The sequence below is a fragment of the Priapulus caudatus genome, unplaced genomic scaffold (genome assembly GCF_000485595.1).
Source record: "Priapulus caudatus unplaced genomic scaffold, Priapulus_caudatus-5.0.1 Scaffold82, whole genome shotgun sequence".
NCBI lineage: Eukaryota > Metazoa > Priapulida > Priapulimorpha > Priapulimorphida > Priapulidae > Priapulus > Priapulus caudatus.
In genome coordinates, this window is record NW_014577143.1 from 126,112 (window position 1) to 141,505 (window position 15,394).

At 43.9% G+C, this 15,394-nt stretch overlaps 1 protein-coding gene across 3 annotated transcripts in view; it reads right to left on the reverse strand.

Moving 5' to 3' along the window:
* The window catches only part of LOC106804655, a 26,752-nt gene extending 11,627 nt beyond the window's left edge, over positions 1-15,125 (reverse strand). For 2 of the 3 annotated variants that reach the window (XM_014805927.1, XM_014805925.1), the window contains exons 1-6: positions 14,999-15,125; positions 13,516-13,592; positions 7,195-7,215; positions 6,172-6,267; positions 1,671-1,818; positions 576-767 (exon numbers count right to left, since the gene is read on the reverse strand). In XM_014805927.1, coding sequence (XP_014661413.1) covers positions 576-767; positions 1,671-1,818; positions 6,172-6,267; positions 7,195-7,215; positions 13,516-13,592; positions 14,999-15,059 — 595 coding nt within the window. In that variant the 5' untranslated portion in view covers positions 15,060-15,125. The remainder of the gene's footprint in view (positions 1-575; positions 768-1,670; positions 1,819-6,171; positions 6,268-7,194; positions 7,216-13,515; positions 13,593-14,998) is intronic. The other variant, XM_014805926.1, reaches the window with a different exon arrangement.
* Between the last annotated feature and the right edge of the window lie 269 nt (positions 15,126-15,394).

Below are 15,394 nucleotides of genomic sequence, written 5' to 3' on the forward strand. Positions count from 1 at the left end.
AGAGAGAGAGAGAGAGAGAGAGAGAGAGAGAGAGCGCGCGCGCGCGCGCGCGCGTGTGTGTGTGTGTGTGTGTGTGTGTGTGTGTGTGTGCGTGCGTGCGTGCGTGCGTGCGTGCGTGTGTGTGCGTGCGTGCATGCGTGTGCGTGCGTGCGTGTGTACGTGCGTGCGTGCGTGCGTGCCTGCTTGCGTGAGTGCGTGAAAGAGAGAGAAAGAAAGGGAAGGGAGAGTGAGAGAGTGCCAGAGGGAGAAGGAGAGAGAGAGGGCGATGTTTTATGGCGTTCTGGGTTCGTCACGGCACTTGACAACCCTGAAGGCGCGCTCGCACGTCAATCAAGCGAATTTCTATAACAGCGCGTGAAAGAGCGAAATTTTCGCGCGGCGCCGTGATGAAAATGAATTGTAAATGATAGATTCGCAACGCTCCGATCACGTACGACACTCACGTGACAGCGCTGGTCGATGCGAACGAAGCACTGAAGCCTCTTACGTGAAATTCTCCAACGAGCCTTGTCAGCGATGGAGATCTACTTATACGCGTGATAAAGATGGGCCGTAATGTATATAGTCTCACTTACATTCGCGCAACCATCTCCTGGTTTGCGCTTCATCGGCCGAGTCGAGACCGCTCTGTGCTAACCCCCGGTCCTCAATGCCTCTGCTGTTGATACTTCTTTGCTGCAGTGCCTGTGGAGATTGTTCGCCTTGAGCGTTTGAGTTGTCGAATTTGCCAAACTGTCCTTGTTGAGCTTTTAGGATCGCCTCAATGTCTGCATCCGGGGAGAAAGAGGTTCAAATACACTTCTTACGCATGCGATTACAGTTGCACTTCGTTAACTATATAGTATATCGAATAACATACCAAGCGCATATAAACCCTTTTTTATATGCTCTTTAACATGCCTATTATAGATAATAAGTAAAACGGAAAACAGATCAAACAATATAATGCACTTTGCGATGCGCACACAACCACAGTAATATTTTTCCGGGGTCATGACCATGCAAATAGTAGGCTACAACACGCGATATACTTGATTGCTGGTAACAGGTTAGCTCGCTTGACATTTTTACAAACCCACTATGCAGGGTATAACGTCAATAAATCACCAGTCATATATTTCAGTATTGTAAACATCGAGAGATAATTTATACAGAAATATGATGCATCCATACAGCAAATAACTGCGCCTTCCAATCGTTGCATGGGTTACATGTATCGAGAACAGCGTTTATGGCAGATAAGGTTCCTTGCAGCTATTTATGCAACGGTGTATTGTAGCCTACAAGAACGTTCAGCGATCGCGGATATCCCGAAGGATGAATTCCCCGGAACATTTTGCACGTACGTTCTTTCCAAGAAGAACACCTCAAGTATGTACGTTCACATCAAGGAACGAAATATTTGGAGAAATATTTGTTTTCCATGCGAATATGGTAAGCCCGTGAATATCGTTGGGCATCGTACTCGGAAATAATTAATTTGACCGCGGTAGAAATAATTTAAACGCGTTTAAATTATGACCCTTTTACCCAATTAGAGGCCTTGTTCCACATAATTTAACCGCGTTAAAAATCAGTTATCCGCGGTTAAATCATGTGTAAAATAAAGTAAGTGTAATAAATTTTTTAAATTATTTCTGAGTACGATAGCCAACCATACGTGAACGTACTATCGTCAGCGTTGCTAGGTTCCAAGCCCTCGTCATCGATCCGCTCTCCCACATAGCTGTTTCTCGGAGGTGCTGCCGCCGCTGCGCTGCGTAGATAACCGGCTACTGACTTCATCTCCTCGTTCGTCAGTCCATTCTCGCGGAGTTTCTGTCGCCGAAACATATTAAATAGGAATATATGTATATATATATATATATATATATATATATATATATATAATAGATGGCGTTGTTCACACCGAAGTTGGAAAGTGTTACTCATAAAAAAGACTAGATGGCACGCCAACGGGCGATCAAGTTTCCCATTTTTAATAATCATTGAGTAATTCACGCTGAGTTTGAAATAGCTTTTGGCATTTTAAACTCTCACATTCTCTTTCTGCAAACATTGTCGCGCTCACAATTACAATTAACATTTTACATTGCGAAAATGGCAGCTTCGAATTTCAGTAAACTTTCCATAGGGTGTCGCGGCACATTGCCATGCGAAACATCGCCCGACTGAAAAGTAGCCGTTGTTATTCAACATCGGTGATTGATGTTTTCATGCGTCAGCGTTAAGCAATTATAATTCTCATTTAGGAGTCGGTGGAAACGCCAGCGTTGCTGCGTGACGTCAATAGTGCGTCGCGTGTAGGAATACATATATGGCGTTTAAGCGGCCAGAGTAATCATTATGAATCCTTAGCGATAGTTCGATGGCTTCTTCTTATATTAGAGACGTGACAGCTTCCTTTGTACTTCGTAATTGCGAGGCCGAATACCACGCAAGAGATTACACTACTAAAAGAGCAAAGACATGAGGTACGTAAGGTGGGTAGGCGTGGTACAGCTACGCGAAGTAGGGTACGCAAGTTTCCGCAGCATTATAGCCGCTGTAGCACCGGCCGAGCTATTATAGTATATGCCATCTATCGTATATTGTATTAATGTTGCGTACGTACGACCGGTCAATACCGGAGTGTGAATAAAAGAAGGGTATGCAACCCCCACCACACTCACGCACACCCAACACACACACATACATACATACATACATACATACACACACACGCGCACGCACGCACGCACGCACGCACGCACGCACGCACGCACGCACGCACGCACGCACGCACACACACACACACAAACACACTAACAACATCACTATTCACACATAACACATAACACAGCACACAACACACACAACTGCACAAACACACACACAAACACACAACTTGGGCTAGTACGTGCCTAGGCTGCCGATGACGGAACCACTAACTGCCTCTCCTTTGTGAGTGCCAGGATCGACTAATTGCGTCTGAGCTGAAGTAGCGCAAACCGTGACGTATGTCAATCCGATCGGCTGACGATTACACACTACAGCTACCGACGGAAGCAGTTTTTTGTTGGGTTTCTCTCGCCCTATTGCTTTTATCGAGATTTCCGCGCCTAGAGACCATCTTTGGATGTATTTTACTTGCTTTTACTCTTACCAGAACATCTGTACTTTGAGAGATATTTCGAGAGCTGATGTTATCCTGTATATGTGCTGTATACCGATAAAAATAAAGATTTCTTTACTGCTTTACTTTAAGATCCGTCGCAAATGAGATTGACGGAAATACCTGCGCTGTCGAAATAATGGCGACGACTATAGCCGACTGTTCGCCATGCACTAACTAATAGCGTATAGGCTATATACACTGTCTATACCGCGAGCTATTCAAGTAATGCAATACGAATATTCATGCAACTGGGACCTATTTGGGAAATATATATATGTGGCGACACACACTAATATAATGTATCCAATCAAATATAATAGGGCCTATATCCTGGGTTATCAACTTACGTCTGTGGGGTATTCGATTTCTGGGTCGATAGGGACGAGAGTGAAATGAAGGTTTGTTATACCCATGTACTCATACAATAAATGTATGGTCGCAGATATCGTTATGTGATGCACCATATGCGTCGAGCTTTGTCATACGGCCGTGAAACCCGTTTCGTATTACAAAACTGCGGTCAGCCACTGTCGGAGCTACAAAGTGAAGCCAGTCTCCTGAGACAGGAGGCCACACCGCATCACCGGACACGGACCGTCATCCCCGCCTCCAAACATCGCTTTATCCCCATCGTGACCGCGGCAACGTCAACCTCTAAGTGGCATCTAGAGCACTCTAGGAGTCGAACAGCAATGTCACACAGCTGTCCTGTGGGCTTTCTGACTGTCAGCGTCAACTTAACTTAGCACTGTTAGTTTCGACTAACATGGATGAATAAAATCATAATTTAAACTTTTTCATTCTCCTGCAAGTTATTATAACTTTATTTTAAATACATTTATCAAATATACGTCAAACTATTATTCGTTATCATACTGTCATCATAGTGTAACATTAAAGCGACTAACAGCACATCCTTTTTAGGTGTCATTTTGATCTCGTAAGTTTCGCTATATTGTTGTTCAAAATTAATCTGATGAGCTTTTTTCTCTGTATTAGTTTAGCATGTGATTGAGTTAAGCATCGTTATACTTGCTCGTTTCATATGATAAATATATAGCATCTATACATACCTGACGCACCTCATTTTATATGATATTAAATATACCTATATAGTATCTATACATGCTTAATGCGGCGGTTCCATAACAAGAAGGGGGGGGGGGGTCGTGACTAAGTAATCTTACTTAGAACGATGCACAGGATAAGGTAGAGTAGACCCTTATAAGACATGAGATCCTTTAAGTAGATAACTTCCCAATCAGCTCCTGTTGTTAAGTCACTATTCAGCTTAGTAGTAATCACTCATCGCAAATAACATGTTTGCCTATACGTCTGTTTTCCTAGTCCCTATAGAAGCGCAGAATATAATACTAATATCTGACATCGATATTTTCCTGCCGAACTAACCATGCCATTTAATGCGCCATTTCCACTCGTAATGTTCACGTATCGGAAACAACACATCCGAAGAATTTTCAAGAACTTCATTCTCGCTGGAGGCAGGTGAGTCATTGCCGTTCGCGCGCGTCAACAGATACCTCTACGCGTTCCTATACTCTACGATACCTCTACGAGTTCCTACTATACAATACCTCTATGCGTTCCTATACTCTACGATACCTCTACGAGTTCCTACTATACAATACCTCTATGAGTTCCTACTCTACGATACCTCTACGAGTTTCTACTCTACGATACCTCTACGAGTTCCTACTCTACGATACCTCTACGAGTTCCTACTCTACGATACCTCTACGAATTTCTACCATACGATACCTCTACGAGATTCTACTCTACGATACCTCTACGAGTTCTTGCTTTACGATACCTCTACCGTCTACGAGATCCTACTCTACGATACCTCTACGAGTTATTACTCTACGATACCTCTACGAATTCCTACTCTACGATACCTCTACGAGTTCCTACTCTACGATACCTCTACGAGTTTCTACTCTACGATACCTATACGAGTTTCTACTCTACGATACCTCTACGAGTTCCTATTCTACGATACCTCTACGCGTTCCTATACTCTATGATACCTCTACGAGTTCCTACTATACAATACCTCTACGAGTTCCTACTCTACGATACCTCTACGAGTTTCTACTCTACGATACCTCTACGAGTTCCTACTCTACGATACCTCTACGAGTTCTTGCTTTACGATACATCTACGAGTTCCTACTCTACGATACCTCTACGAGTTCCTACTCTACGATACCTCTACGAATTTCTACCATACGATACCTCTACGAGATTCTACTCTACGATACCTCTACGAGTTCTTGCTTTACGATACCTCTACGAGATCCTACTCTACGATACCTCTACGAGTTATTACTCTACGATACCTCTACGAATTCCTACTCTACGATACCTCTACGAGTTCCTACTCTACGATACCTCTACGAGTTTCTACTCTACGATACCTCTACGAGTTCCTACTCTACGATACCTCTACGAGTTCCTACCATACGATACCTCTACGAGTTCCTACTCTACGATACCTCTACGAGTTTCTACTCTACGATACCTATACGAGTTTCTACTCTACGATACCTCTACGAGTTCCTACTCTACGATACCTCTACGCGTTCCTATACTCTATGATACCTCTACGAGTTCCTACTATACAATACCTTTACGAGTTCCTACTCTACGATACCTCTACGAGTTTCTACTCTACGATACCTCTACGAGTTCCTACTCTACGATACCTCTACGAGTTCCTACTATACGATACCTTTACGAGTTCCTACTATACGATACCTCTACGAGTTCCTACTCTACGATACCTCTACGAGAGATCCTACTTTACGATACCTTTACGAGTTCTTGCTTTACGATACCTCTACGAGTTCCTACTCTACGATACCTTTACGAGTTCCTACTCTACGATACCTCTACGAGTTCCTACCATACGATACCTCTACGAGATCCTACTTTACGATACCTCTACGAGTTATTACTCAACGATACCTCTACGAGTTCTTACTCTACGATACCTCTACGAGTTCTTGCATGAGAGAGGCTTCTTCGGATTGGCCGCCGGCTCCGTCACTCATCTCCTGCGGATCCGCGCGTGCAGCCAAATCTTGTACCTGCACGAACACATTAAAGCTCATAATAGTCTTGGACAGATTCGTATAGATTCATTAGCGTGGTATGAAGCCCTAATAGTAGTGCCTTCTAGAGGTTTTTTAATTGATAATTGCTTGGACGTGCGCGTATCAGGGAGACGGCGAAGCTGCTGGTGTTTTTTGAGTCTGGCTAAATCCTCTCTAACTGTAAAAAGCCTATAAAAAACCTATTAATAGATGATAAGCAGCCATGATACCATGATATCTGCTGCCACCTCCTAAGAGATTGCGATGGAATCCGAGTTGCGTTTTCCAACGTCACCCGAGACTTTTCGAATATCTTTTTATTCGTTTATACATTCACACATTCTATACTAAACTTTCTCCTAGCATCGCAGCTAGGCTATGAAACAGCGTATATTTGAGCACTGACAACACGCACCACATTATATGTGCAACGAATAGCATTGACAATGTTTAAATAAATGCTAAGAAAACGACTGGGAAATGAAATCATCTGATGATCTTAACGATCGTGGATTGAAAATTTCAGCGCACAATCATCCCATAGTAGTTCAGGAGATGCGCAATCACAAGTGTTTTCATAATAAAAATTCTGCTTTGTGTTTATAATAAATTATCATGTATTGCCCCAGTTTAAGCATTCGATTAGAGTTGTGACCGCATATTGCACGTGGCATCGTATTTTGTGCCGCCTTGCAAACAAATCTATACACAAAGCTTAATCTGGCTGGACAGGCGCGTACACACGCACGCACGCACGCACGCACGCACGCACGCACGCACGCACGCACGCGCGCGCGCGCGTACTAATTTTACAGAGCAGTTCAGCTGTAATGCACGCTTCTATTTAATAGAGAGCGATGAAAACACGAACAATGCTTAATTCACGGATAATAATCATTTTAACCGAGAAACTGCACTTACATTTTGCTGAGCTTCTGCGAGCTGCCAAGAAACAGAAAAAAACACATGGTTTAAATCTCTACATTCATACGCTAAAAAGAAGAATACAAACTAAATTTCCTCCAGTTTATACATGACCAATCGTGAGTGCATTTGAGAGAAAATGACAAAGAGTGCATTAAGGTATAGAAGCTCGATACATTCATAAAACTGTCCAGGCGGATTATATAGAAAAGGAAAATGCATTTCTAGTGGTTTATTCAGCGAAGCAAAAATCCAATCTATACCAGGTAAAGTTATGGGAAAATTATTGATTACCGCATTGGCCGTATGCTGAACACACACACACACACACACACACACACACACACACACACACACACACACACACACACACACACACACACACACACACAAACACGCAACACACAGACACACGCAAACACGAGAGATGCACACACGCACGCGCGCACACGCACACGTACACACACTCACGCCCCGGTGTATACACGCACACACACACGGGCACACCAAGAAAAAGAGCGTAGAGAGAGATAGAGAGAGAATGAGAAAGAGTCAGACCGAGAGCGAGATCGAGACAGAGAAAGAGAAAGAGAGAGAGGTAGCCATGCAGACACAGAGAGAGGGACATACAGACAGAGGGGGATAGAAGACAGGCAGACAGACAGATAGAAACAGACAGATAGACGACATACAGACAGATATACAATATACAGCGAGAGAGAAAGATAAAAGAGAGAGAAGAGAATAGGAGGGGGAGAGAGAGAGAGATAGAGAGAGAGAGAAGAGAGTAGAAGAGAGAAGGAAACAAGCAAGAATCGCGAGAAGAGAAGCATGCAGCGCTGCAAAATATCCCTTGGCAAAATATCCTATAGAATTCTATAAAATTTCTATAGCAAAATGCATAAAACATTTTCTATAGAAACTATATAGAAAATTTATATAAATTTGTAGATGTTTTTCTATAGAAACTATTTTCTTTAGAAATTCTATAGAATTCAAAAACGAGTTCTATAGAAATAAAATTATATGATAAAAATATAGTATCGAAGCAACTCGATTCGTCTGTAGAATATTATACAGTACAGGTAGTCATACTGTATATCCATAAAAAATGAGACAGGTGGCTCCCAGCATGCGCGAGAGATCGCAACTGTTTTAGTTACAGCACATCTGTCACAGAGTGCTGCAATCAGTTCACTATTTGATTAGCCTTTGTCGTCAACGTAGCGATTAATGAATGTTTGGAATCTAGCTGCTCTGTGTCTAATAACGACCGCAAATATTTGCGTAATCTTTAATCAACAGACTGCGCATGTCGCGGCTGTACAGCCCGTACGCCTCGCACTGAACACTCTCGAGCTATATAACCCAGATACACACACATACACACACACCGCGGCACGCACGCACACACACACCGCACGCACGCATGCAACACGACACACACACACGCGACGCACCACCACTCAGCGACATCACACCGCACACATACACCACCACATTTCCACACACACACACACAGAGTGGGTCACACACACACACACAACAACACACACACACTATATATAATATATTATAATACGTGCTACTACAATCACTAATGTGTAATAGAAATAGCAACCTGTCTGGCGAAATGATGATAATCATGACAGTGCGTCTTAGATACTCCTTACTATCAGCGTAAAACATCAAGCGCATGTTACCGCGAACCATAGTAAACTATGAATCATTGAAACCCGCGCGGCCTGATAGAATAGGCTTTCTAAACGTACGTACAGTCAATAATTATCGGGTGTCTCTCTCCTTTGGTGCGATCTGAAACGCATCTTATTTAACAACAGAACGATTGTAAAATGCAGACGAATCGAGGGCTAATACGTATTGATGAGAAATATACGGCGCGTCGGTACAATTCAGTTGCTACTGTGAACATATAGAAGAGGCATCTCGTCCACGCACGTGATATTGGCCGCGTGGTCGATCAGCTCACCCTGAGATTGCTAAACACGAAAACTGTACGTGTATGATACCAGGTAATGTTCCGCTCACTAACCACCCCTCCCCCCACCGCCACCCCGAGGAAAGGCAGACCGAGAGGAGTAATTATTCAACGTTACTAAACACGGGCTCGAAAGAGGTCACGTGATTGTCTGGCTGACTGTGTCAGATTAGGGTATTGTCAGGGTCAGTCATGTTAGGTAGTTAGGTTTAGTTTCAGGTTAGGGGTTAACGTTACGGTTAGATTAGGGTTAGGATAGGGTTAGGGTAGGTTAAGAAGGTTAGGGTAGGTTAGGTTTTAGGTTAGAAATCGACCAAGAGCTATTGTAAAAGCATAAATTTCTTATCAGGGTCGTCGTGGGTGTGCGTTCTACTGGGTTGAGTGCTACTATAAGCTAGTGGGCAACTCTGGATACGTATTGAATCAATCTAATGCAGCTCGTTCAGACACTTGTCCTTATAAAACATATCGATAGCTTGTAATACAACACGAATATATTATATATATACATAGATATATATATGGTTCTAGGACAAATATCCGCCGGCGGACAATCATCCCCCCTGACAATTAACCCGCCCCCGACAATAACAACCCCGACGAATTACCGCCCATGGCATTTTACCGCCCCATTGGCCATCATACCCCGGCGTACATTTACCCCCAGACAATTACCTGCCCCGGACATTTACCCCACCGACATTACGCCGCGGACATTTACCCCCCGGACATTACCCCCTCACATTTACCTCCCCGACAATTACCGCCCTTGACATTACCCCCGCGGCAATACTCCCCCATTTGCCATTACGCCTCGACAATTACCCCCGGACATCTAGCCCCCCGAAGATTTCCATGCCATTTACCACCCATGCCATCACCCTCCGACATGGATCACTCCTCCTACTTTAAACCCCCGACAATTACCCCGCCAGACAATTACCCTCGAATTTACCTCCCGGACATTTCACCCCGGAACATTTACGCCACCGACATTTACCCCTCGCCGACAATTACCCCCGACTATTTTACCCCCGGAACATTTAAACCCCCGCGACATTTACTCCCCCCGGACATTACCCCCCGAGACATTAACAACTCCGCGACAATACCTCCCCGAAATTTACCTCACCCGGACAATTACCCCCATGCCATTTACCCCCGAAATTACCGCCCCGACATTCCGTCCCCGACAACTACCCCATGCATTTATCCCCCCATGCGCATTCACCCCGACAATCACCGCGCCCGGACGTTTACCCCCTCGGACATGACCCCCAGACAAATACCCCGCCTCGGAATTTAACCCGCCTCCGGAACATTTAACAACCCCCCGGACAATACCCCCCCGTACATTACCCCAGCGACAATACCCCAGAACATTTTACCTCCTCGACAATTTACCCCATCTCATTTACTCGCCCCCATGTCATTCACGACGACATTTACCGCCTCCGACAATTACCTCCCCCCGGACATTTACAAGCTCCTCCGGACATTATCCCCGGACATTACCCCCGGAACATTTACCCCCCGACCATTATACCCCCCGGACTAGATTACTCCTCACGACATTACCCCCCTACATTTTACCCCCGTCGGACATTTCCCCCCGGACATTTACCCACCCGACATTTACCCCCGGACCATTACCCCCGACAATTACCGCCCGGACATTTACCCCGCCGGACAAATACCTCCGCATGCCATTTACACCTCGCGCGCGGACTAATTACCCCCGACATTACCCCCCGGATCAATGATACCCCCATCCATTTACTCGCCCCCATTCCATTCACCCCGCGACAATCACCCCCGTACGTTTCCCTCCCCTGACAATTACTCCAACTAATTACCCCCGGACATTTACTCCCCCGACATTTACCCCCCGACAATTACCTGTACCTCCCGGACATGTTACCCCCTTCGGAACAATTACGCCTACCCCCAGGACATTTAACCCCTCGACAAATTACCCCGGCATGCCTTACCCGCCCCATGGCATTCACGCCGCCGACAATCACCCCCCCGACGTTGTACCCTTCGCCGGACAAATTACCCCCCGGTACATTACCCCCGCGGACAATTACCCACCCTACAATACATGTTCATTTATCAAAAATATAATAGACGTCACAAAGCGCACATACGCAGCAGATTAACGTGCACAGAGCAGATGCCTATATGTTCTACTAGCAAGCACAGTGACGCACTCACGCACGCACGCACGTGTACTACTACAACCGCACGCACCGCACGGCATGCACAGGTGCACACACGTTTACTGCACACTACGTGTACCTGCACACCGGCAGTCACACGCGCGGGCACTCACGCGACGCATGTCTCGGGGTAAATGTCCGGAGTAATTGTGCGCGAGGGTGATTGTCCGGGGGGTGAATGCACTGGGGTAATGGCGGGTTAATTGTCGCGGGGGTAAATGTCCGGGTAATTGTCCGTGGGGTAAAATTCCGGGGGTAATTGTCTCGGGGAAATGTCCGGGGTAATTGTCAAGGGTATCGTCCGGGGTAAATGTTCCGGGGTAATTGTTCCGGGGGTAAATGTCGGGGGTAATTGTCCGGGGTAATTGTCCGGGGGGTTAATTGTCCCGGGGGTAAATTCCGGAGTAATTGTCCGAGGTAAATTCCGGGGTAATTGTCATTGGGGGTAAAGTCCCGGTGAATGGCATGGGGTAAATGAAGTGGGTAATGTCGCTGGGTAATTGTCGCGGGGTAACTTGCCGGGGTGATTGTCCGGGTAATTTGTCCGATAAGCGATATATATTAGATTAAAGTCGCTTATTAATTCCACATAAACGCTGCTCAATTACTCCTTTACAACACACAATGTCCCCGGACAGATGCATGCCTCTGTGGACAAACTCGCAAATTATAAAAACGCAAAACGATAGATCTGCACTTTATGCATTTTTAATAGCACTTTTTTTCTCGCTCACTGACACGAATAATTAACAGCGACTGCCAGTGCTTCCTAGAATGTCCATCCCCTCGCGACTGCCAGTGCTCCCTAGAATGTCCATCCCCTCGCGACTGCCAGTGCTCCCTAGAATCTCCATCCCCTCGCGACTTCCTCTGATTCATTCAGGATTAATTGTTTATGAAATATGCGTCCTTTCATTATCGGCCCGCTTTTCTACACTAGGAAAGTTAAATGCGTTGTAACCGTCACATTATTAGCGGCTGTCTAATTAAATTTAGTTTTTTCATCTGTGCAAATTCACAAAGTTAGGTATGAGTATAAAACGGACGACGTTGTGCTATAGCTATACGTAATTACACGTAACATCATAAAGACGGGTTCAACGGGACAAAAACCGGACAAACAATTACTTTTAGAACGCAAAAGGGTGTCAATTACGTTCTAGCAAGTGTGGAGCCGTTGTAATGAGAAAATCTGGAATTTACTGAGCATGCTAATTAAGATACGCCAGGATGTGAGATCAATATGGCTTCACTAAGTTAGCAAGTTTTTGCGACGACAAGGTTTACGTTTCTTGTCAGATATAACAACGAGCTCTTACGTTGCAACTAACTACGAAGGAGAGCACGAACTAGCTTCTTACAATATACGGTTTACGCACATAAATATTATTAGGTTTATAACAGATATATTAGGTCTATCATTAGACCTAATATCTCGGCGAAGGTAAACATGTAGTCGCGCCTAATAAATTATCGTCTCCGACAAAACTTATATATATATATTGGTGTGTGTGTGTGTGTGTGTGTGTGTGTGTGTGTGTGTGTGTGTGTGTGTGTGTGTGTGTGTGTGTGTGTGTGTGTGTGTGTGTGTGTATAGCTGCACGCCATCTCTTCCAGCTAGCGTGCGCGTTTATCGCAATCCAATTTCTCAGTGTTGAATCTAGCGATCGAACGTTTGGAAGGGGATCTGACGGATTCGGGGCGCGCAGTTCCCGAAGAGCGGCACCTTGTCATAGGCCTATAGCCGAGCTACACAGAATCTCAATCACAGGATACCGAGAATAATAGAATCGAATTATCTATCCCAGCGACATCTGTCGGGGAGAATAGTTCCTGTGATTGCGCTGTTGCGTAGCTGCCCGAAACACTGATCTCTATAATATAATATCATATTATAGAGATCAGTGGCCCGAAAGCATGAACATCACAATGGCAATGGTTCAGTTTTTTATTCGACATGTGCCATCGCGTTTTAACGCGAAAAGTCGAAAGATCGTGTCGCGAGTAGATATAAACTGTGGCACATAAACTTTTACACATTGTCGATTGTTAAGTTCTCGTAATATATTGTTTTGCTTTGATAAATAAATGCTTTACCCGTTCGCGCAACTGTCGCATGTCTTCACGGCTCCCGCTCACAGCTTGCAATTCCTTAAGCAATTCCTCGTTAAGGCCTGAAACACAATGAGAACATTCAGAAACGATACCATAAAATGTCCTATTTGGCGATACCATACCATTTCGCCAAACGAAGATAGCCAACAATGTTTGTATGATTAATAGAGATATATATACCATATAAGACGTTCTCATTATCGCTAGTCAATCTCTGCTATGCCAATTAGAGGCCCTACATAATATAGTTTACTTTTCGGTCAATGTATTTCCGACTTAGCGCTGAATCACTTTAGCAGACGCTAGAAGGTTTATTAACAACGCCTACACAGCACTGATGTCGATGTCTAAACCTTTCCCGACGTTGCAACACACGATGTATTGCCAACATTCAACAATCATATTATATTTCGGCTAAAAACTTTTCACAGCCATATGGGCAAGCACGATTATGAAATTGGGACGTCAGTCATTTTTAGTTATCATTCGGCCTTTCCTTCCAAACTCATACATAGTTATGTATATTATGTTATTATAGTATGTTATCCGTAGTAGGCCTAATCGTATTTTGGTAGTAAGTCGCGATCGCGTTATGGTTTAATCACTGTACAAACACAGTGACCATGTTAATATTTTGCAGTCCTCATGCCGAGTAAGAAGGACCTTCATTATTTATAATCAAGGTCTAGGGTTAAGAGGAAAATACACAGCGTAAATTCAAACATGCACGCCAGAGGTCAAAATTTAAAGGAAATGGCAGATGTTATTTTAGAGATAATGTTCCGACCGACCACTTTGGTTTTTAGCTGCCAAGTAATGATTATATGAAACGTTATTTCCAAAGCAATAAACTACATGTTTTTTTCTAGTTTGCGAAACGAGGTTCTTCAGTGAAATTTGAATCCCAGGATCATATCGTTCCTTTATTACCATACGCATGCTCACGCCTCTACATTTTTTTTATCTTACACTAATTTCTAATGGTCAATTTATAACCTAGGTTAACCTAGGTCACGTAGCCAGTTCTACAAACTATATCACACTATTAAAATTGATTTTTTTGCATCCGAACTTGCAGCGTAAGAACTTCCGGCGTGTGATTGCTGTAGATTGTTTTAATAGCTTATCCGACGCTTGAGAACTTAAAAGCAAGTATTCAAAAATATGCTGACTTATTATATGGTTTGGATTGCGAGTAGAGTTAAAGTTAACTCTGGATTATAATATCGCATCACTCGTCACTCGTAATATAAATATATAACAGAACTATTATCTCTAAAAAATTGAATATTTTGCTATCGGCACGTATTATTGTATGATATAACTGTAACATAATCGGATGGTCTGGACAGTCAGATGTGATATCGGCGTATACACAATATCAACAGTAGTAAATAGTTCGTAATTATTATACAAACTTCCTTCCGATTACACCAACAACAGCCACTTAGATATATAAACATACCGGGTGCTGTTCTATACATTCCAAATGCAGTGAGAAAAACTAGCAGCGCGTAGATCCTCATTGTCGTAACGTGGTTATCCGAACAAAATAAATGTGTGTTATATTTCCTCTATATACACGCACGCACTGGGAATTCAACTTCACACTAAAAGGATGAGTTCGATTTTTATCGACAGAGACAGTAGTGTTTGTATTGCGAAGATGTACACCTATAATTGTTCTAGCACGTTCTCGTGGTGGTTCTCACGCACTGTACGAAAGACGCGAAAGATCGCATACTGCGATGAAGAGACAAACGACTTTTGATCCTGACTGTTTGCACACAACAGCATGTAAACAGTGGTGTAGCCGACACTGACTGTGCACGCGTTTACATGTGAACCAAAACTAACAGAC